Source organism: Rhinoderma darwinii, chromosome 6 (genome assembly GCF_050947455.1).
Source record: "Rhinoderma darwinii isolate aRhiDar2 chromosome 6, aRhiDar2.hap1, whole genome shotgun sequence".
NCBI lineage: Eukaryota > Metazoa > Chordata > Amphibia > Anura > Rhinodermatidae > Rhinoderma > Rhinoderma darwinii.
The window spans coordinates 95,957,100-95,978,625 of record NC_134692.1 but is presented as its reverse complement, the minus strand read 5'-3'; the positions used below and the strand labels follow the sequence as shown (position 1 = coordinate 95,978,625).

The window sequence follows — 21,526 nt, the reverse complement described above, 5'->3', positions numbered from 1 at the left end:
TGGGGGCTGTTTGGCAAGGCGTCTGGGCATAGGCGGGCGCAGGGGTCTGATGATGATGATGATGATGGTGGTGTTGGGGAGGGGTTGGAGGCCCAAGCTGAATTCTTGCACCCGGGTCCATGAAACTTTAGCTACGCCCCTGTCCGCTGACCATGTCAAATGTCTGTTCTAGGACAACCCCTTCAAAGGCTGTGGAAACCTTTTGAACACTTTTTTTTTTTTTTTTTTTTCTTTTATAAAATAATGTATTAAGGTGTTTAATACAAATTTGGTTTTTCTTAATTTTTTTTTGTTTTGTTTTCTTTTTGAGATACAGCAGCTTTGTATCCTGGGTAAATAAAAGCTGTATCTTGTGCTGAAACCCGAATCAGTCAGGTCAGCAGGACTGACGACTTCGGCAACAGCGGGTCCTTCGCGTCTCTGACATGCAGGATCAAGCTGTTATCGATCACATCTAAGTTATGAACTTAGATGTGTTCGATAATAAGAGGCTCTTGCGTGTTAGAGACATTCAGAACCCGCTGCCACCAAAGCTGTCAGTTCCGCTGACCTTACTGATTCGGGTTTCAGTGCAAGATACACCTTCTATGTATCCAGGATACAAAGCCGCTGTATCTCAAAAAGAAAAAAAATTATAAAAAAACAATTCAAAGGTTGCACTAAACGTTTATTTTTCTTTTAGTGCAGTAACGTTCTTTTTTTTTTTTCTTTTTTCTGCACAGTTCCTGGACTTGGCCGTACACTTGGGTATCTTCCTAAAATGCCACGCTTAAAAATAACCCACATGTTTTTGTGGTATATTGTATATGGTCATCCAGCCCACAAAACACAACCGCATCCCAAAATAACGGATAACAATACTGAGCGTCCTGGTGAATTTGAGAATTCCATGCCACCTGATCGCTGCAGTTCAGACAACACTCCTGCTACAGAGAGCACTAAAGGTGTGGATCCTAACATGCATCCAAGCTGTAAGGCTGATGAAATACTACAGTACGTATCAGAGCAAGGAACAGAGCAAAACACAGAAATGGGTATTGTATTCATTTTTTTCTAGATATGAATCTGTCTTTCTGGTGACCGATTTAATGACTTGCATTCTCTTTTTTTTTTTTTTTACATATGTTCCATCTCTTCTGTTCTTCTTTGACTTTCCATCAGGTTAGTGTCTGTCCCTTTCTCATACAGCACCATTGCAGTTGAATGATGAACTGTTAGAATGGCCTCCCCTCACAGCCATCACATTCTATATTGCACTGCGTCTTTTTCAGTTTATGTAGATGAAGTCTCGTGGGTAAGATGTGTGCCACCTTCTACAATACACTCTGAATATGGACCAGGCTGGGTTATTGTCAGTGATATCCTACTCTGTCTGCCGCTCTCCATCTTCATTCAAATAGTTCAAGTCAGTTACAAGGTAATACGAATCTTTAAAGTCCCATATAATAATAAAAATGGCTTAACTGCTCTGTTAAAATGTTCAATATTTTTCTGTGATTCTTAGTTTCTGATGAAGGGTAGTATTTTCATGCACACAATAGCTTACAGCTGCTCCCTTTTAAAGTCCAGAAGATGGAAGACACAGATTGATCAGCATAACTTTTCCTATTCACATTGAAGGCATGTTAGAACGGAAGGAAGAAGTTAATGCTCTTTTACACGGGCCAATGATTGGGCAGACAAGCATTTATATGAACGCTTGTTCCCGATCATTGCCCTGTGTAAACAAGTCAACGATCAGCCGATGAACGAGCAAACGTTCATTCATCGGCTCATCTGCTCTTTTATGTGGCCAATAAAATGGTTGCTATTCATCAGCACATCACCCTGTGCTGCCGACATGATGAAAATTGATGGGAACCATTGATCATAGTCAAGCATGGTGGAGGTAATGTGATAGTCTGGGGTTGCTTTGGTGCTGGTAAAGTGTGAGATTTGTACAAGGTAAAAGGGATTTTGAATAAGGAAGGCTATCACTCCATTTTGCAACGCCATGCCATACCCTGTGGACAGCGCTTGATTGGAGCCAATTTCATCCTACAACAGGGCAATGACCCAAAGCACACCTCCAAATTATGCAAGAACTATTTAGGGAAGAAGCAGGCAGCTGGTATTCTATCTGTAATGGAGTGGCCAGCGCAGTCACCAGATCTCAACCCCATAGAGCTGTTGTGGGAGCAGCTTGACCGTATGGTACGCAAGAAGTGCCCATCAAGCCAATCCAACTTGTGGGAAGGGCTTCTGGAAGCATGGGGTGAAATTTCTCCCGATTACCTCAGCAAATTAACAGCTAGAATGCCAAAGGTCTGCAATGCTGTAATTGCTGCAAATGGAGCATTCTTTGACGAAAGCAAAGTTTGAAGGAGAAAATTATTATTTCAAATAAAAATCGTTATTTCTAACCTTGTCAATGTCTTGACTATATGTTTTTTTTTTATTTTTATTTTACTGTTTTTTTTATTGCTTAGCTGCTAACCAGAACTTTTTTTATTTATTTTTCAGGTTGATGACCTTGAGGACTATTTAAATGATCCAATCAAAAAGCACACATTGATCCGATACCTGCCCAGGTCAATGCGACAACATCTGCTGTATAAAAGGTATGTGGTAGTGTTTAGTTGATGATGTGTTTTTTTTCTTGGTGAACTAATATTTACTGGGGCAATTTATTGCAAGAAGAATTAAGACATTAACACAAGTTCTCATCTTACAATGCTTATCCAGTTAACTACATTGTGAATCTCAAAATGTTTACAGCCAATAAGGTGGCAGGCTGCACATGGACAGAGGGCAAATATTATTTCTCTTTTTAAATGTATGCTTTTATTGTCTTTATCGTAAAAGTCTATATCCAGATACAGTGTGTAAGAGCCTGAATCACCGCCTCTCATTACTGTCCTTTTTTATTTTATTCAGGAGATATGTCTTTTCAGTGTTTCAAGGGCTACAAAAATTAAATTGCATGGGTCTACTACAATTTGGGCCATCTGAAAAATTTCAAGACAAGGATCAGGTATGATAACATTGTTATCTGTATTTATGCATAGATGTTTGACGCTTTCACTACTTCTGGTTTGGCTGATGCTAGCTAAGGCTAAATTCACACTTTGTATAATCCGTTACGCTGATCTGTTTTTAGATCAGAATAAGGATCAAAACGGATCCGTTAAAAATCCTATTGAAATCAAAATAACAGATGCAAACAGATTACAATCCATTTTTATCCGTTTTACATTGACACCAATGACAAAAATAGCCCACCCATTAGACATCCGTTTATTTGAATAGAGAAAAAGTCCTGTACTCGCTTATTCTCTCCGTCAAAACAATGGATGACTAAAATAACGGACGTGAACAGACTCAATTAAAAATCCCATTAATTTCAATGGGATTTTTATGGATCAGTTTTTATCCTTATTCTGATCTAAAAACTCATCAGAGGGGGGGCGGAGCTTGACCGCGAACAGAGAAGGTGGCTTGAGACGGAGCTCCTGCTGCAGCCCGACTAACCTGAGCACATAGCGCGGCCAGACACTGCAGAATGGTGAGGACCGGGAAGGATAAGGGCAAGGAACCCTCAGGTACCCCGAAACCAGGGAAAAATCAGGCTGACCTGGACACATTTTTAAAGAAAACTTTGGAGCGCTCTTTGGCGCGAAAATCCAAGATGGCGCCGGAAGAAGCGTGCAGTCACGAGGCTACAGAGGACTCTGATGTCGGCAGCACAGGAGATCAATCGGAGGCTGGTGTTGAGTCCACTAATGTCCCTGTGTCTAGGGGATTCATCAAGCGAGTTCTATTTAAAGCCCTGGGCGCCTTAGCAAAAGATCTGGCAGAAATAAAAGCTAATTTGCGACATATAGTGGACAGGGTGGATACTCTGGAATCTACACAAGCTGAGGTGGTCAGGTTTGGAGAAGCTGTACAAGAGACTACATGTTCAGCACGATCACATTAACATGGCTTTATTACATGCGGAAGATCAGGAAAATAGAAGCCTGCAAAAATATTAGGATACGCGGTCTTCCAGAATCCGTCTCATGAGGCTCTACCCACAGCAGCTCGGGAGATTTTCGTATCTATACTGGGAGAAGAGAGAGCAGCGCCAATTCAAATTGAGCGTATACATAGGGCATTGAGGGCTAAACTACGCTCTCAGGATCCGCCTAGAGATGTAATCTGTGGCCTGCTCAGCTATGTGGATACAGCTGCACTTCTGAAACGAGCTCGGTCTTTGCATGGAGTTCGTTAAACAAGCTCGGTCTTTGGATGGAGTTCGTTATGAGGGAATCTCTTCTTCTTTTTCAGGATTTGGCTTCCTCAACCCTCGCCAAATTAAAGCCCCTGTTGGATAAGCTGCGGGCTCACAACATCCCGTTTCGTTGGCTATACCCTTTTGGAGTGGCGACACATAAACAGGATAAGCACATTGTGATTAGGAAACCTGAGGATCTTCATGCTGCTTGGGACTTGCTCGGTCTACAACCTATGGATATCCCCTCGTGGCTTCCGTTGGCTTATCCGCCGAAGATACCGACTCTGCATGAGGCTGATCCCTGGAAAAGGGTGTCTGGATTTCGCTCGCCGAAAGGAAAGAAAAGTATCCCTATAACCCAAAGACGGGACTCAAATTAAAGATTCCTGGCTGTGGCAATGTACTTATGTATTTGCATAACATTTTGCACTAACGTATGTCTTCCCTTTCAAGGTTCCTTGTTCATATATATGATTTAAGGGATGTATAGTCATAATTGCTCGGATATCAGCCGCCAACGGCTGGTTATCGGGTCCTCACTTTGGTTGATACTATGTATTGAATATGCTCTTGAAGTGTCTTGTTGGTTTTACACCGGATATATAACCAGCTACTCAGGTGGGGTTTGGGTTGCCGTGCCTCAAGGTCAATCTCATGTATTCTTTTTTTTTTTTTTTTTTTTTTTTTTTTTTTTTTTTTTTTTTATAAATTCTTTTATTTCTCAATTTTACAAACAGACATGTCATGATAAATGTCAAAAATACACAACCATGTGGTCATCCTGTAAGGTAAATGTACAGGCAGGGTATCGCCAGGCAATAATCGGGGCTAATCCCCTGCATCCTGAGCCTGCAGACATGCATCATGGCCCACAGCGAAACATAACTTAAAAGAAAGTTTGAAAAAGGAGATGAGAAAAAAAGAACGACAGAAGGGGGAAAGGAAGGGACGAGTTCCGTTAAGTGTCATGGCTGAAGAGCACATCAAGAGGCTACGATATTCCTGAATTCCACAGATGATTGGAACCTGACCCAGTGATACCAGGTCTTCATGAACTTGGCGTGATTACCTCTCATAGATGCCGTGAGATCCTCCATCCTCATGATCTCCTGTATCTTATCGAACCACATGCTGAGCGATGGCGCAGCCGATTGTCTCCACAGCGCTGGTATGCAGGCCCTGGCAGCGCTCATCAGATGGCGGACCACCGAGCGACGATACGAATACAGCGGAACCTCGCACAGATGGAGCAAGAAGAAGGCCGGTGTTCACGGGAGCGGGAAGTCAGTGAATTTGGACGTGATACGCCACACTTCTGACCAAAATGCTGTCAGCCGCGGGCACTCCCAGAAGACATGTAGTATCGTTCCCACCTGGTCATCACATCTCCAACACAGCGGTGAGACCGCCGGAATCATAGCATGTAATCTGGAAGGCACCCTATACTAGCGCGTTAAAATTTTAAAACCCGCTTCCTGATACCTGCTGGCCATGGTCGATTTGTGTGTCGTTGTGTATATCCTATTTATTTGTTCCGCCGAAAACGTGATTCCCAAGTCCCTTTCCCACCGTAGCAAATATGTGAGCGTGCAGAGGGGAAAGATGGGGAGATCAGTAGGGAGTATAGTTTGGATAGTGTGTGACGCATCAAGCCAGTGCCCACGCAGAGGAGTTCAAACAGAGTTTTAACCCGAGCATGTTCCGCAGGGTTGGGCAAGGACACCAGGAAGTATCTCAGCTGAGTGACCTGCCAGGGAGTGAGGGGGAGAGGGTCTGTCAAAGACAACAATTGCGGGCCAGTCATCCACGACACCCCGTGCAGGTAATGAGAGGCGGGGCCCTTGCCTGCCTGCAACCAGCTCCGAATTGGACCCCCCTCCCGCCCTGGAGGGAATGCCGGGTTGCCCAGGACTGGAAACATGGGGGACGGGGAAGGGGAGATCTCTGTCCGGGGGAAGACCTTCGACGCAACTGCCAGTGAGGGCCCTATCGTCGGGTGAGTCGTTGCTGGTAGGGGGTATCCCTGCCCAGCCAAGGTAGGGCCTGTAAGGGGACCGCCATAGAAGACTGTTCCATCGACACCCATTGTTTGACCTCCATGTGGCGGAACCGATCCAAGATGCGTGCCAAGTGCGATGCCTGATGGTAAGATACGAAGTCGGGGAGCCCCACGCCCCCTTCACTCTTAGAGCGAAAAAGCGTGGAGCTGGCTATACGGGCCGTTTTCCCCACCCAAATAAAGCGGCTGAGTAAGGACAGCAGAGCTCGGAAGAAAGTGCGGGGGATGTGGATCGGTAGGGCTTGGAAGAAGTACAGTATCCGTGGGAGAATGTTCATTTTGAAGATTGCACATCTGCCGAACCACGTGAAGGTACCCTTCGTCTAGGAATCCAAATCGCCCTTTACCCGCTGAAGGAGAGGAGGATAGTTGACTGCATAAAGGCGAGAAAGATCCCTGGAGAGCTGGACCCCCTAATATTGAAGCGAGTCTCTGGCCCACTTAAAGGAGAAGGACCCCGACAGGTCGTCCACTAGGGACTGCGACAATGAAATGTTAAGAGCCTTGGACTTCTGATTAGTTAATTTTGAAATTTGACAATTTCGAGTATCTACTCATTTCCGCCATGAGGTTGGGAAAGGAGATCCTGGGTGCCGTGAGGAAGAACAGAAGATTGGCCGCATATTCAGCCACCTTATGGGATCTTCCTCCCACTGATACACCCGCTATGTCTGGGTTTGAGCGCACCCGACAAAGGAAGGGCTCCAGTCACACAATAAAAATTAAGGGCGACAGGGGGCATCCCTGCCGCGTACTATTGGAGATGGAGAGCGGGGAAGATAAGGTACCGTTAACCTTAACACTAGCTGAAGGAGATAAGTAGCGGCTCGAAATCCATTGCATCATGTGGGAGCCCAGCCCTATGTGCCGCAAGGTGGTCGACATGAAGTCCCAGTCTACCCTGTCAAAGGCCTTCTCCGCGTCCGTGTACAGCAGTAGCGTGGGCAGAGACGAGGCAGCCGCGTGATAAATCAGATTAATTGCCCTAGTGGTGTTATCCCTAGCTTCCCTAAGGGGCATGAAGCCCACCTGGTCGTAGTGGATCAAACTGTGGAGGAGGGGTGTGAGCCTATGGGCCAAGATTTTCGCAAACAGCTTGAGGTCTACATTAAGCAGTGAAATGGGGCGGTAGTTTTGGCAGCTGGTGGGGTCCTTACCTTCCTTGGGTATAACCGTAATGTATGCCCGCAGGGCATCCTGAGGGAGAGAGCACCCATCTGTGAGAGAGTTATAGGCCTGCAGGAAATGAGGCGCGAGAAGATCTGAACAGACATTCTAATACTGAATAGGGAGCCCATTCGGGCCCGGCGCCTTCCCCACTGGAGAATCCTTCAGGGCCCACGACCACTCCTCTGGCGAAATCGGTTCTTCCAGAGCCGCTAGAGCTTCCTGCGGGATACTATTCATCCCCGAGGAGCGGAGATATGCCTCCATCTGCTCCCGTCTAGTTCCCCCTTCTGCGGTGGGAGAGGTCTGCGGTAGATTGTAGAGTGAGTGGTAGTACGCCCGGAAGGCTTCCGAAATGTCCTGGGGGTGGTGTAAACCCCCAACACCTGGGACCTGTACCTGTGGGACATAGGTGCGTGACTTAGTTTTCCGCAATGCCCGTGCTAAAGTCCTGCCTGGTTTGTTACTGAATTCGTAGAAATGTCGTCTACACTTTACTAGGGAGGCCCTAACCTTAGCAAGACAAAGAGAGCGGACCTGAGCACGCAACTGCCCCAGCTCCGCCCCCATCACCCGATCCAAGGAAGCCTTGTGGGACTGCTCTAGGAGGTGTATGCGAGATAACAGTGCACTCAAGTGAGCCGTCCGCTCCCTTTTAAGTTTAGATCCGATCCGGATGAAGGAACCCCGGATCACGCACTTATGTGCCTCCCAAACATTGAGCGGACTGACTTCTGAGGAGACATTCCTAGCAAAGTACTCCCGTAGGTCCCTGTGTATTTCTGAAATTACCGTCGGGTCCTGTAGGAGCGAATCATTTAACCGCCACTGCCAGGAGCGAGGGTGGGCTGCAGGGAGACAGAGAGAGGGTAATGAGGGCGTGGTCCGAGAATGTTATGTTATCTATTGAGACTGAGGAGAGATGGGAGTGGCGCATGAAGAAGTAGTCTAGTCTGGTGTATGTGTTGTGGGAGCCGAAAAGAAGGTGTAGTCTCTTGTCGTCGGGTGCATAAGCCGCTACGCGTCTATCAATTGGTGTTCATGTAACAACCGACGCACCCGGCGGTGTGCCGACCTAGGTAACGACGAGTGTCCACGTGAGGAGTCTATGGTCGGGTCTAATGTAAGGTTCAGCAAAAAATACAATGGAGCGGACCTCAATAGTATTGATTCATTGGCCCCGATACCCCTGAGGACGCTACATCGTAGCGAAACATGTCGGGGGGGCTTCTACCTTTATTTTAATAATTGTCCTATTGACACCTTTGAATCTAACTAATAACTAACTGCATGTAGCGCTCTGTGGTTGTGGTACTTAACCCTTTCTAGACAGAGCTCTTACGTCTAGCACTGTGCTAATTGCTGTCAGAAATGGACATTAACTTTTAAATTTCATGTAGTCTGTCCTTGTTGCAAATTGAATAAAGACTTTTTTATTTTTACTCTTTAATAATGGTTGGAAAACAGGGCTTATTTCTGCCGGAAGGCAGCCTTTTTTGAATTTAATGTAAGGTTCAGGTCCCCCCCTAGTATGAGAGTGCCTTCCAAGAAACCATCCAACTCCGTCAGGACCCTTTCAAAAAAGGCGACCTGACCAGTGTTGGGGAGATAGCATGTGGCCAGTGTGAGCAGTGTGTTTGCCAACCTACCCTTCACGAAGATATACCGTCTCGCTCCATCTGTGCGAGTCTCCACGTGCTCCCACGGCAAAGAACGAGAGATAAAGATAGAGACTCCCTTGGTCTTGGAGTCCGGTGAGGTACTGTGATACCCCTCAGTGTAATGAGAGTCCGTCAACCGTGGAACGCTGTCCGCCCGGAAGTGAGTTTCCTGAAGGAACGCCACATGCGCTTTCTTTTTCCATAGAAGACGGAGGATGGAGGATCTCTTCTCTGGAACATTGAGGCCCTGTGCATTCAGGGAAACAACCGTAATGTTAGACATGTGGAGTCACAGTAGGAAAACCGAAAAGCGGGGAAAGAGACGGTTACCCCCGAAGAGAGGGGCAAGGGCCGGGAAAAGGGACACTGGCGTCCCACTAACCGTGGAGTACAGAACCCCTAAACAATACTTCACGTGTTGTGTCGGGTCCGGCGGAGAACCCCCCCTGAACACTACACAACAGCGCGTAAACCTAGTGGGGAACGGAGTACAGCGGCGTGAAGCGGTGATCTCCCTGAGACTCGCCACTAATTGGGACTAAGGTTGTATAAGCCCAAATAGGAGTAGGCCGGAACCCCGGACTCTGCCGGATTACTGTAACGGGTGTATGTGGTTTCCTGACCTTCCACTGCAGCGCAGTATGGTGGAGAGAGAGGCTCCCTGAGACATTCCCCCAGACCTAGCAGACTAAACCCCCTGGCCCACCTAAAATTCCCTTTTGGCCTGGCAGCACCCCCTCCCGCCTCAAACCTGAGAGAAAACCTGTGGGGGAAAGGAAGGAGGGTTAAACAATCATAACAGACAGCCCCCCCCCAATGAAATCCTCATGGGTACAGTGATACATTAACCTTCAGGCCGCTGGTCGATCAATTTCTTCGGGGCGAGCGCCGTCAAGGTGCCCGTTGCTCACGAGTACCATCTCTAGGTGGGAGCAGAGAAGAGCGCACAGAGTCCGGATACAGCCCCCCCCCCTGGGGAAGAGTGACGGCGGCGGCTCCGTCCAGTCTGGAAGGTGCACTGGGGAGATTTAGAGGAAACGGAAGACTGCTTTCAAGTCGTCCAGAGAGCGGACAGCAAAGGATTGCCCCTGTCGACGGAGGATAACATGGAAAGGATGGCCCCATCTGTAGGAAGCGCCTGCTTCTTTAGTTGCCTCCAGCAGAGGGCATATCACCCTGCGCATATGTAGGGTCAGCCTTGAGACATCCGGCAGAATGGTCACCTCCGTGCCCTGGAAGGGAATGGCCCCCCGCTCCCAAGCGCGCCGTGCAATGTCCTCTTTTTGTTTATAAAAGTGGACCCTGCAGATGACATCTCGGGGACGGTTACTTTCCCTGTTCCGTGGGCCTGCCAAGCGGTGTACCCTATCCATTTCAATGGCCAAATCGCGTGGTCTGTCAATGAGTTTGTTGAATATATGGGTGACGACCTCGTAAAGCTCCTCAGGCGGTACAGACTCTGAAATGCCCCTCAGCTTTAAGTTGTTCCATCTCCCCCTGTTCTCCACGTCGTCCAGATGCAGGGAGAAGTCCCTCATTTGAGTCGATTGGGTGTCCATGGACAGAGAGAACTGAAATGTCCGTTGTGTGAACAGAGTTCTGGCGCTCCGTGCGGTTAAAACTCGTAAGTCCTGGGTCACCACCCCTATGGCCCGGTCATGTTTCTCTTCCAGTCGGACTAGGCGGCCACCCAAATCTGATTTCGTGGGCAGCGCCCTCACCATCTCCCATAACTCTGCCAGGGTCCGTTCCATAGAGGGAGGGGGACCAGTGGAAGTCGCTAGGTGGGGATCCCCCCGGTCAGCGGAGGAGGTGAGCGGGCCCCTTAGTATGGCTGGTGTGCCCTGGCTCAATGGTGACATGTCCTCAGAGTGGTAATGCAGGGGGACAATGGAGGAGCGTGGCGCCTTGTCTACCGCGCCATTTTTGTTTCCCCCCTTGCGTTCATGTTCCCGTCCAGTCACAGGGAGATGCTGTTGGGGGAGGGGAGCGGCAGCTCTCCCCGGAGGCACAGACCCCGCTACGATCCCTGCATCAGAACCTACCTTGGGGGACAGAGCATCAGAGGAGCGGTCCTGCCGTCCTCTGGAAGATCCAGCCGTGACTTCGGTGCCAGTGGGCGGGGATTCCCCACGCGACGTCGGGGATTTGCTGCTGCCTACTTCAGGGATGGAGGAGGGCCGCGGTGAGGACCCGTCGCGGCCGGAGCGCAGGTAACGGTCCATGGAGGAGGGACCTGGGGTGACCGACTGAGACTTGCGGTGTCTCCCCTTGGTCATCCCGGCGCTGGAGCAGGTAAGTATGGCCCGTGATATTGTATGGAGAGTGATGCGGGTCCGGAGCTCTCAGCACACACGTCCTCACTCCGCCATCGTCAAGCCATGCCCCCCCCCAATATCATGTATTCTAACATGATCCCCCAGGTCTTTTACAGGGTGAAGCTACGTGTTTTTGTAGCTGATAGAATTTCACCCTCCCCTATAGTTCTTGGTTTATTCCTTTATGGAATATGGTTGATTACTATTTTATTATTTTTCTGTTCTTATTATGTCATGTGGTATAAAAAGATACTGAAATGGATCTATGGTAGATATGGTGGAACTTAATGTTGTGTCTCACAACGTGAGGGGTTTCAATGTACCACAGAAACGTAGTCAAGTTATTAGAATGTGGAAACAGCAGGCGGCACAAGTGGTCCTGTTACAAGAGACACATTTCAAACGTGCACATATTCCTACTATTCCCTCCAGAGATTTTAATTTATGGTTCCACTGCCTATATCAAGCAGCTGCCCGAGGGGTTAGCATAGCAATACACAACGGTATTCCATTTTCACTCTTCGTGAAGATGGAGGATTCGGAGAGTAGATACTTTTTCATAAAAGGGAAGATTGGTAATACGGTATATACCTTTGCTAATTTGTATGCCCCTAATGCTGGGCAGGCTTCTTGGCTCATTCGTACCCTGCACATGTTGAGGGATTTCTCCGACAGGATTTTGGTGGTGGGAGGAGAATTGAATCTCCCGCTTAATCCGATTTTAGATACCACAGGATCCCAACACATCTCGTATAAGAGGCTTGCGCAACTGAATATGGTTTTGCATTCCCTGCATTTGACAGATATTTGGAGATTACTACACCCACTAGAATAGGATTATTCATATTTTTCATCTCACAATACATATCACAGACTAGATTACATTTTTGTGTCACAGATATTCACTTCACTGGTCCGCTCGGCGGACATAGGAAATATTTTATTGTCAGACCAAGCCCGATATCGGTGACTCTTAGTTTAATGGGCATTCCTAGGGGAAATTGGTGTTGGAAATTGAATTATACTCTTATTGCAGATACGAATAATGCGCAGATTGTCGAAAACCATTTATCTCAATACTTATCTCATAACACCTCAGACTCTATTTCAAATCCGATTGTGTGAGAGGCTCACAAGTCGGTGATCAGAGGTGAGCTTATTTCCCTAGGAACGCATGTAAAGAAAAAGACAAATGCAACATTAAATGCCCTTTTTTCTCAGATTGCTCTTTTAGAGAGAGTACACAAGAAGACAGTAGCTATATCCTCACTAGAGGAATTGACTAGCCTTAGAGAAAAGGTACAATTTACAGACTCCTTCTGGGCCGGACGCATCCGAAACCAACAAGGCCTCCTTGATCACTAATTTCCTTGACGCTATTGATCTTCCCACAATAGAAGAGGCAGATCGTGAATCTCTTATAAGCCCTTTTACAGAATTGGAAAAAACATTGATGTCCATCCCTTCGGGGAAAAGTCAGAGTTCAGATGGTTTCACAGTGGGATACTATAAAAAGTTTAAGGCCACACTACTACCCCATTTCACTAAATTATGTAACTCCTTGCTCAGAGGTGAACAATTTCCAAAACAGGCCTTAGAGGCTCACATCACAATCATACCTAAAGAAGGGAAAGACCCTGCATGTTGTGGCAGTTATAGACCCATTTCCCTCTTGAATGTGGACATAAAGTGGTGGGCCAAGGCTTTAGCAGCGAGATTGGGACCCCTGCCCCCTAAGATTATAGGACAAGAACAGACAGGTTTTGTTCAAGAGAGGCAGGGCAAAGATAACACTTGAAGAGTTTTGAGATTAATTGAATATGCTAAATTACGCAAGATTCCCCTTGCCCTCATGGGCACGGACGCTGAGAAGGCCTTTGATAGGGTTAATTAGGCTTATCTGGAAGCTACCCTACAGAAATTTGGTATCCCTCAAATGTTTACACAAGCGATCTTTTCCCTATATACAGACCCTAGTGCGAGAATTAGGGTTAATGGGACTCTCTCCAAACCCTTTAATATTAACAATGGCACGAGGCAAGGTTGTCCGCTATCCCCTTCCTTGTTCATTATGGTAATGGCGCTGATTCAAAGAATAAGACCTGATCCCCAGGTACGGGGCATTAAGGTGGGATCATTCACACATACCACGGCAGCTTTTGTTGATGACTTATTAATATAGACTTCCAATCCTGAGATCTCGATTCCTCACCTAACCAGCCTGTTCCAAGAGTTTGGAGGGGTCTCCAATTTTAAAGTGAATTTTGGGAAGTCCGAGATATTAAATATTTCTACTCCAGATTCGGTTATTAATCCCCTTAAGACTAACTCCTTGTTCAAATGGCCTAATAGCAATCTGACAAACTTGGGCATTCAGATCACTAAAGATCCAACAAAATTATATAACTGTACTTACTTACCTTTGCTCACGTCTATACAAACGCAACTAAAAGAACTTAAAGTCCCATATTTGTCATGGATGGGTTGCAAAAATCTTTTGAAAACGTACATAGTACCTAAGCTTCTGTATCTGATACAAGCATTACCGATTTGGCTACCTAGAACATTTTTTGATAGGGTGAGGAATATGTTCTCTGCCTTTCTGTGGAAAAATGCTAGGCTACGCATTAAATACCGGTTACTTATCCAGAAACCGCACTTTGGAGGTTAGGGAGTACCAGACATATTCACCTATTATAGGGCAAATCATTTAAATAGATGGCAGGCTCTGAATAACACATCACAGTCCACTCTATATGTAGACCTAGAGCGAGAACTGCTCAGGTAAACAGACTGGCTTTTTCTTTGGGGACTGAGACCCTTCTCACCGAATTCTATATGCTCCAGTATTTTAGTGAAGGGCATTATAAGGGTATGCCAAGAGGTTAATGCACGTGAGCCACTTCTATCTGTCAATCTTCCGCTATTGCCTTTGAGTCTTTTGCCTTATCTGGTAGATACAAAAAGAATTCTGGTAACCTCCTTCTAGAGACATCTTGATAAAATAATGGTATCGCAATTTTTTGAATCTGAGTCTCAGGATTCAGTATCTCTATTGCTTAGAACTACAGGTCTCCTTTTATCGGATTTCATTCAGAAACAAGATTTTCGTACCGTATGTGACAAGCACAACTCACGGTTTGCCACCTCAATAAATTTGACCCCCTTCGAAAGTAAATTACAACATATTATACCCCAGAAAGGTTCCCTTGCTAGAACGTACGACATTCTATTGTTAGGTGAGGCAGAAGATAAACTAGACTTAATCTCTAAGTGGGAACAGGACTTCCACTCTACCTTTACAGGAGAAGAACGACGAATCATCTTGAAACGTTCACATGGGTTTTCTCAGTGCATTAAAATGAGGGAAAACTCTTACAAATGTCACGGTGGTATAAGACTCCAATATGGCTGCATATGATAAACCCAGATATACCAGATACATGCTGGAGGTGTTCACTTGATAAGGGTTCTTTGCTTCATATATGGTGGGATTGCCCCTCAATACAGAGATATTGGCAAGCGGTTATCTCTGAAATAAATTTTATTTGTTTGACATCAATTCCTGTATCCCCGCAGGTTGTTCTCTTATGGTTATCCTCAGAATCCTTTACACCCAAGAGACATGATTTAGCTACAATTTTAATCACTGCTGCGAAGTTATTGGTCCCTTTACTTTGGAAATCCGCTAGGCCTCCTAGTGTTGAGGAATGGGTTAGGAAAATACAAGAGATTCGTAGGTTTGAAGAGCTTATACACTGGGACCGAAAAACTAGATCTAAATTTCTGCACATTTGGTCACCATGGTCGGCCTATATGGATAGATCTTGATCTCTCTGATGGATTTCTTGGGTGAAGCTATCGCAATTATGACTAAGAATAGCCTATCGTTATAGAGATAGTGGGTAAACCATACTCCACAAGATTCTAGAGCTGCTATAATTACTATCACATGACATGTTAATGTTTTGGTTTTTACTTTCTTTCGTATTAAAATATATGTGCCATTTTGTATTTCTACTTGAAACGTATACGTTCATAGGCTTTTTTAAGGAATGTATTTTTTCACAATGGAAAACTGAGTCTGTAAAATGTATGGTTTATTACTTTTTTTCATGACTTTGTAACATTCTCAAATAAAAACAGTTTGAAAACAAAAACTGATCAGAGTAACGTATTATGCCTAACCTGGCACCGGTGCTAAAGATGGCCCCAGACATCAGATGGAAACTGACTATTAGATGAATAGGCTGTTTTAACATGGATTTCAGATAACAACCTCATTCATGTACAGTGTTGAGTGTCTGTTATTATAGACTAGGTACATTACAAAATGTTATATATTTTCAATTACATACACTACCGTTCAAAAGTTTAGGGTCACTTAGAAATTTCCTTATTTTTGAAAGAAAAGCACAGTTTTTTTTCAATGAAGATAACATTAAATTAATCAGAAATACACTCTATACATTGTTAATGTGCTAAATTACTATTCTAGCTGCAAACGTCTGGTTTTTAATGCACTATCTACATAGGTGTATAGAGGCCCATTTCCAGAAACCATCACTCCAGTGTTCAAATGGTACATTGTGTTTGCTAACTGTGTTAGAAGGCTAATGGATGATTAGAAAACACAAAAAAAACCTTGGGGAATTATGTTAGCACCGCTGTAAACAGTTTTGCTGTTTAGAGGAGCTATAAAACTTACCTTCCTTTGAGCTAGTTGAAAATCTGGAGCATTACATTTGTGGGTTTTATTAAACTCTCAAAATGGCTAGAAAAAGAGAGCTTTCATGTGAAACTCGACAGTCTATTCTTGTTCTTAGAAATGAAGGCTATTCCATGCGAGAAATTGCCAAGAAACTGAAGATTTCCTACAACGGTGTGTACTACTCCCTTCAGAGGACAGCACAAACAGGCTCTAACCAGAGTAGAAAGAGAAGTGGGAGGCCCCGCTGCACAACTGAGCAACAAGACAAGTACATTAGAGTCTCTAGTTTGAGAAATAGACGCCTCACAGGTCCACAACTGGCAGCTTCATTAAATAGTACCCGCAAAACGCCAGTGTCAATGTCTACAGTGAAGAGGCGACTCTGGGATGCTGGCCTTCAGGGCAGAGTGGCAAAGAAAAAACCATATCTGAGACTGGCTAATAAAAGGAAAAGATTAATATGGGCAAAAGCACACAGACATTGGACAGAGGAAGATTGGAAAAAAGTGTTATGGACAGACGAATCGAAGTTTGAGGTGTTTGGATCACACAGAAGAACATTTGTGAGACACAGAACAACTAAAAAGATGCTGGAAGAGTGCCTGGCGCCATCTGTCAAACATGGTGGAGGTGATGTGATGGTCTGGGGTTGCTTTGGTGCTGGTAAAGTGGGAGATTTGTAAAAGGTAAAAGGGATTTTGAATAAGGAAGGCTATCACTCCATTTTGCAACGCCATACCCTGTGGACAGTGCTTGATTGGAGCCAATTTCATCCTAGAACAGGACAATGACCCAAAGCACCACCTCCAAATTATGCAAGAACTATTTAGGGAAGAAGCAGGCAGCTGGTATTCTATCTGTAATGGAGTGGCCAGTGCAGTCACCAGATCTCAACCCCATAGAGCTGTTGTGGGAGCAGCTTGACCGTATAGTACGCAAGAAGTGCCCATCAAGCCAATCCAACTTGTGGGAGGGGCTTCTGGAAGCATGGGGTGAAATTTCTCCCGATTACCTCAGCAAATTAACAGCTAGAATGCCAAAGGTCTGCAATGCTGTAATTGCTGCAAATGGAGCATTCTTTGACAAAAGCATTATTATTATTTCAAATAAAAATCATTATTTCTAACCTTGTCAATGTCTTGACTATATTTTCTAGTCATTTTGCAACTCATTTGATAAATATAAGTGTGAGTTTTCATGGAAAACACAAAATTGTCTGGGTGACCCCAAACTTTTGAACGGTAGTGTACATATTTATTTTGTTTTAATGTATCTTTAAAAATAAATTTGATTTGCTTCTTGAAGTAACTTACATAAAGATTTTGTTTTTTTTAATATATATTTATATTCTTCCTTTTTCCCAAAGGTAATTTTGTTTGTGAAGAGAAATGCAACCATTGTTGATACAACAGCTTGTGACCCCCACTACAATATAGCACAAGCAAGTCAACCTTTTGAGAAGCGCTCCTATAGTTTAGAAAGTTTTCAAGATGTGGAGAATTTCTGGTTCGATTTGCAGTTTGTATGTCTCAATACACCTTTAGGTAAGAAATGTTCTCCGCGTACTAGATATCTACAAATGCGAATCTGTGTTTGTAATGTCAATTTTTTTTTTCAATATGCTTAAACTTAGGTGTTGTCCGTTGTCCTCGTGGAAAGAAATCAAATTCCCAAGATGATAGTGTGTTGGGACAAGAGACAGACGCAGAGCAAGAAGACAGGCAGAATCTGGAGCGCAAATGTAGCATTCTGGAGAGTATTCCGTATGTCTTAATTTTCCACTTTAAAAGTGTACCTATTGTAATAAATAATTTGCGTTAGTCAGTGGTACATGGATGTTTTACAAAGTTTATATATTCACGAGTGCCATCTTCCTCACTTACCAGAAGCATGTAGTACCTCTTTCCTTGCCTGCGGGCTCTCTGTAAATGTTCACAAACCTCCGTAGTTACCAAAAAATCCTTCTAGTATAAAACCGTGAATACTGGACCGGGAGATGTCGGTTCATGATGGTCTCTCTGATTTCACATGTGTGAGACGCCTGCTGTGAGAGGGGATGAGGAAGCAGCTTTGGTGAGACTTTGGATTGGGCAGAGCATCCTGCTCTCCAGCTTCACTTCAGGAAGAGCCCTCCCGCTCTACACAGTTATAGAGAGAGAATTTATATTTTCATAAATAGGGCTGGGTCGAAGAAATGTCCCAAAATATGCAGCTTATTCACATATTCTGGCTGTGTTTTAACAACGCTTTATTAGATATCACTAGGTATTTAGTCTTATCGCTGTGCACTGAATAATAATAATCCTTTTATGTTTTATATTGGTTTCGTAATGCTGCTGTGGTATTTAAATACAATTTGCATCTCCCATGTCAGGAAATAGTCATTAGCTCCCTTTGGATGCAGAGCGATTTAGTTAATGCGGTTATGCATTTTTATTTTTATTTTTTTTTTACAAACGGCTACAAATGTTTTTTTTTTTAAAAACAATAATTACTCGCCTGTTCTTTCTCCTGGCGATTCAGCGCTGACATTCCGCCGGTCCTTCCGGTGTTTGTTTACATTGTTTTCAGTCACATTCTGGCCTAATGTAAAAAGAAAAAACACCCGGAGGACCGCAGAAGCAACAGTGCTGGATCACATTGGAAAAGAATAGTTGAGTAATGATTGTTTTTTTTTTTTTTGTTTTTTTTTAATTTAAGGACATTTGCAGCAGTTTGTAAAAAAATTAAAACCGCTCTGATAAACCCTTTTTAATATTAAAATTCAAGTAAAGCAGTTACTTTCAGGTCTATGTTTAGATTATTACATGTTTTTTCCTTTGCAGAGGCAGCAAAGAAGTGGTAGATGATGGCACGATTCCCGGGGATGGATTAGGAGCAGGAGGCCTTGACTCAAGTATTTACAGCCATCTAAAGCGCAATTGGATTTGGATCAGCTATATTATTAACAATAGGAGGGTTGGTTCGCTGTGCTTATTCTTATTTGAAAATGTTCTCAATTTGCATAAAAGGTTTATTAATTACTTTTGTGCACAGTTTTGATTTTTTTTTTCTCTCTAGAATACATCTACACAAGACGGTCTTACTATGAGACTTCAGACCTTCCTAAACAAGCATACGCTACCCTTCGGCTCAAGAGGTAAAATACTTCACTGTGATTTCATTATAACCATAAAGGGCTTTTTGGGTTCAGCAAGCCTATTAATTGTATTCTGGTCATGTGATGAGACAGCTCATTCACACGAGACAGAAATGCTGCAGATTTTCTGTGCGAAAAATGTAGAAGGGGTTAAATCTGCAGCAAAATCCCTGCATAACACATGCAGGTTTTCCATTCCATTTAACCCCTTGCCATCGCTGACAATTTTTGCCTTAACCTCAGAGCCCTATTTTTCGAATCTGACATTAGTAACTTTATGTGGTAATAACTTTAGAATGCATTTCCCCATCCAAGTGATTCTGAGATTGTTTATTCATGAGACATTGTACTTTGTTAGTAGAAAATTTTTGGGCATTATGCTTTGTGTTTATTCATAAAAAAATGCAAAATTTTGTGAAAAATTAGCCATTTTCAAAATGTCAATTAGTCTGCTTGTAAGACAGATATTCATATCGCTCAAGGTAGTTGATAGTTAATATTTACCATATGTCTACTTTATGTTGGTTTCATTTTTTTCAACATTCATTTATATTTCTAGGACATTACAAGAAAATCCACAAAACCTATTTTTTAGGGACCAGTTCAGTTCTGAACTGGCTTTGCGGGACCTACATAATACAAAACTGCCATAAATTACCCCATTTTAGAAACTGTACCCTTCAAATTATTTAAAATTGCAGTTGGAAATGTTGATAACCTTTTAGGCGTTCCACGGTAATTAAAGCAACATGGCGGTGAACTTTAAAATTTTTATATTTTTTTGCAGATTATCAATTTGTATTAATTTTTGTGCAACAAAACAAGGGTTAACAACAAAGCAAACCTCAATATTTATTATCCTGATTCTGCAGTTTGTAGAAATGCCCCATATATGGCCCTGGTGCGACCAGTTGACTAAAACACAGTCCTCCGAAATCCTTGATTTTATTAGGATTTTTTTAGGCACCATGTCACATTCGTTAAGCTCCTAAAGTACCAGTACAAACTAAACTCCCAAAAAGTTACCCCATTTTGGAAACTACACCCTTCACTGAATTCATCTAGGGATATAGTCATCGTTTTGACCCCACATCTGTTACATAGAAGTTACCATACAAATAAGAATTTGGAGTTGACATTTTTTTCAACTAAAATGTCGATTTTGTCCCAAAGTTTTCATTTTTACAAGGGGTAATAGGACAAAAAGCAGCCTAAAATTTGTTACACAATTTCTCCTGAACTCGTAAATACCCCATATGTGGTTGTAAACTCCTGTATGGGCACATGGCGGGGCTCAGAAGGGACAGAGCGCTTTTTAGTGGCAAGATTTTGCTGGACTAGTTTTTAGGCACCATGCCTCTAAAGTACCAGTACAATGGAAATTCCAAAAAAGTAACCCCATTTTGGAAACCACATCCCTCAAGGAATTTATCTAGGGGTAGAGTTATCGTTTTGACCCCACAGGTGTTACATTAAAATTATTAACAGTGGCCCATGAAAATGAGAAATTGCAATTTTTCCACTAAAGCTTCACTTTTTCCCCGTATTTTACATTTCCACAAGAAGTAATAGGCGAGAAAACATCCCACAATTTGTTACGCAATTTCCCCTAAACATGGAAATATATATGGTCGTAAACTTCTGTATAGAAACACAGTGAGGCTGTTTGGCTTTTAGAGCACAGATTTTGCTGGAATGGTTTTAGGTCGGCATGTTGCATTTTCAGAGCCCCTGAGGTATCAAAGTGGAAAGCCCCAAAAATGATGCTATTTTAGAATCTATACCCATAAAGAAATTAATATAGTGTCCTAGTAAACTTGTCCTCACAGGTGTTTGTTAGAAATGGTCCATGAAAAATCCCAATTTTTTTTTTTTTCTTAAGGCGTAATAGAAGAAATAGTATGCCAAAAGTTCGGACACAATTTCTACCGAGTACGGCAACACCTCATAAGTAGACGTAGGCTGGTGTTTAGGTATACGGTAGGGCTCAGTAGACAATGAGCGTTATGCAATATTTGAGGCCTACTATGGTGGTATTTAGCACATTGTGCCATTATTACAGAGGATTTGAGCTGTAGAAATATTATAAACTCCACAGAAGTAACCCAGTTTTGGAAACTACACCCCTCAAGGAATTAATCTAGGGGTATAGTGAGAATTTTTAGTTGTGAAGAGGGCAGCCTGGAAATTCCACACTGCAGGCAGGTGTAATGGCA

At 43.8% G+C, this 21,526-nt stretch overlaps 1 protein-coding gene across 3 annotated transcripts in view; it reads left to right on the top strand.

Moving 5' to 3' along the window:
* Positions 1-21,526, top strand: part of GTF3C1 (general transcription factor IIIC subunit 1) — a 237,562-nt gene that overhangs the window by 123,045 nt on the left and 92,991 nt on the right. For all 3 annotated transcript variants that reach the window (XM_075830059.1, XM_075830058.1, XM_075830060.1), the window contains exons 15-22: positions 723-1,034; positions 1,272-1,417; positions 2,503-2,600; positions 2,917-3,013; positions 17,538-17,715; positions 17,805-17,934; positions 18,997-19,129; positions 19,232-19,310. In XM_075830059.1, the coding sequence (XP_075686174.1) occupies positions 723-1,034; positions 1,272-1,417; positions 2,503-2,600; positions 2,917-3,013; positions 17,538-17,715; positions 17,805-17,934; positions 18,997-19,129; positions 19,232-19,310 (1,173 nt within the window). The remainder of the gene's footprint in view (positions 1-722; positions 1,035-1,271; positions 1,418-2,502; positions 2,601-2,916; positions 3,014-17,537; positions 17,716-17,804; positions 17,935-18,996; positions 19,130-19,231; positions 19,311-21,526) is intronic.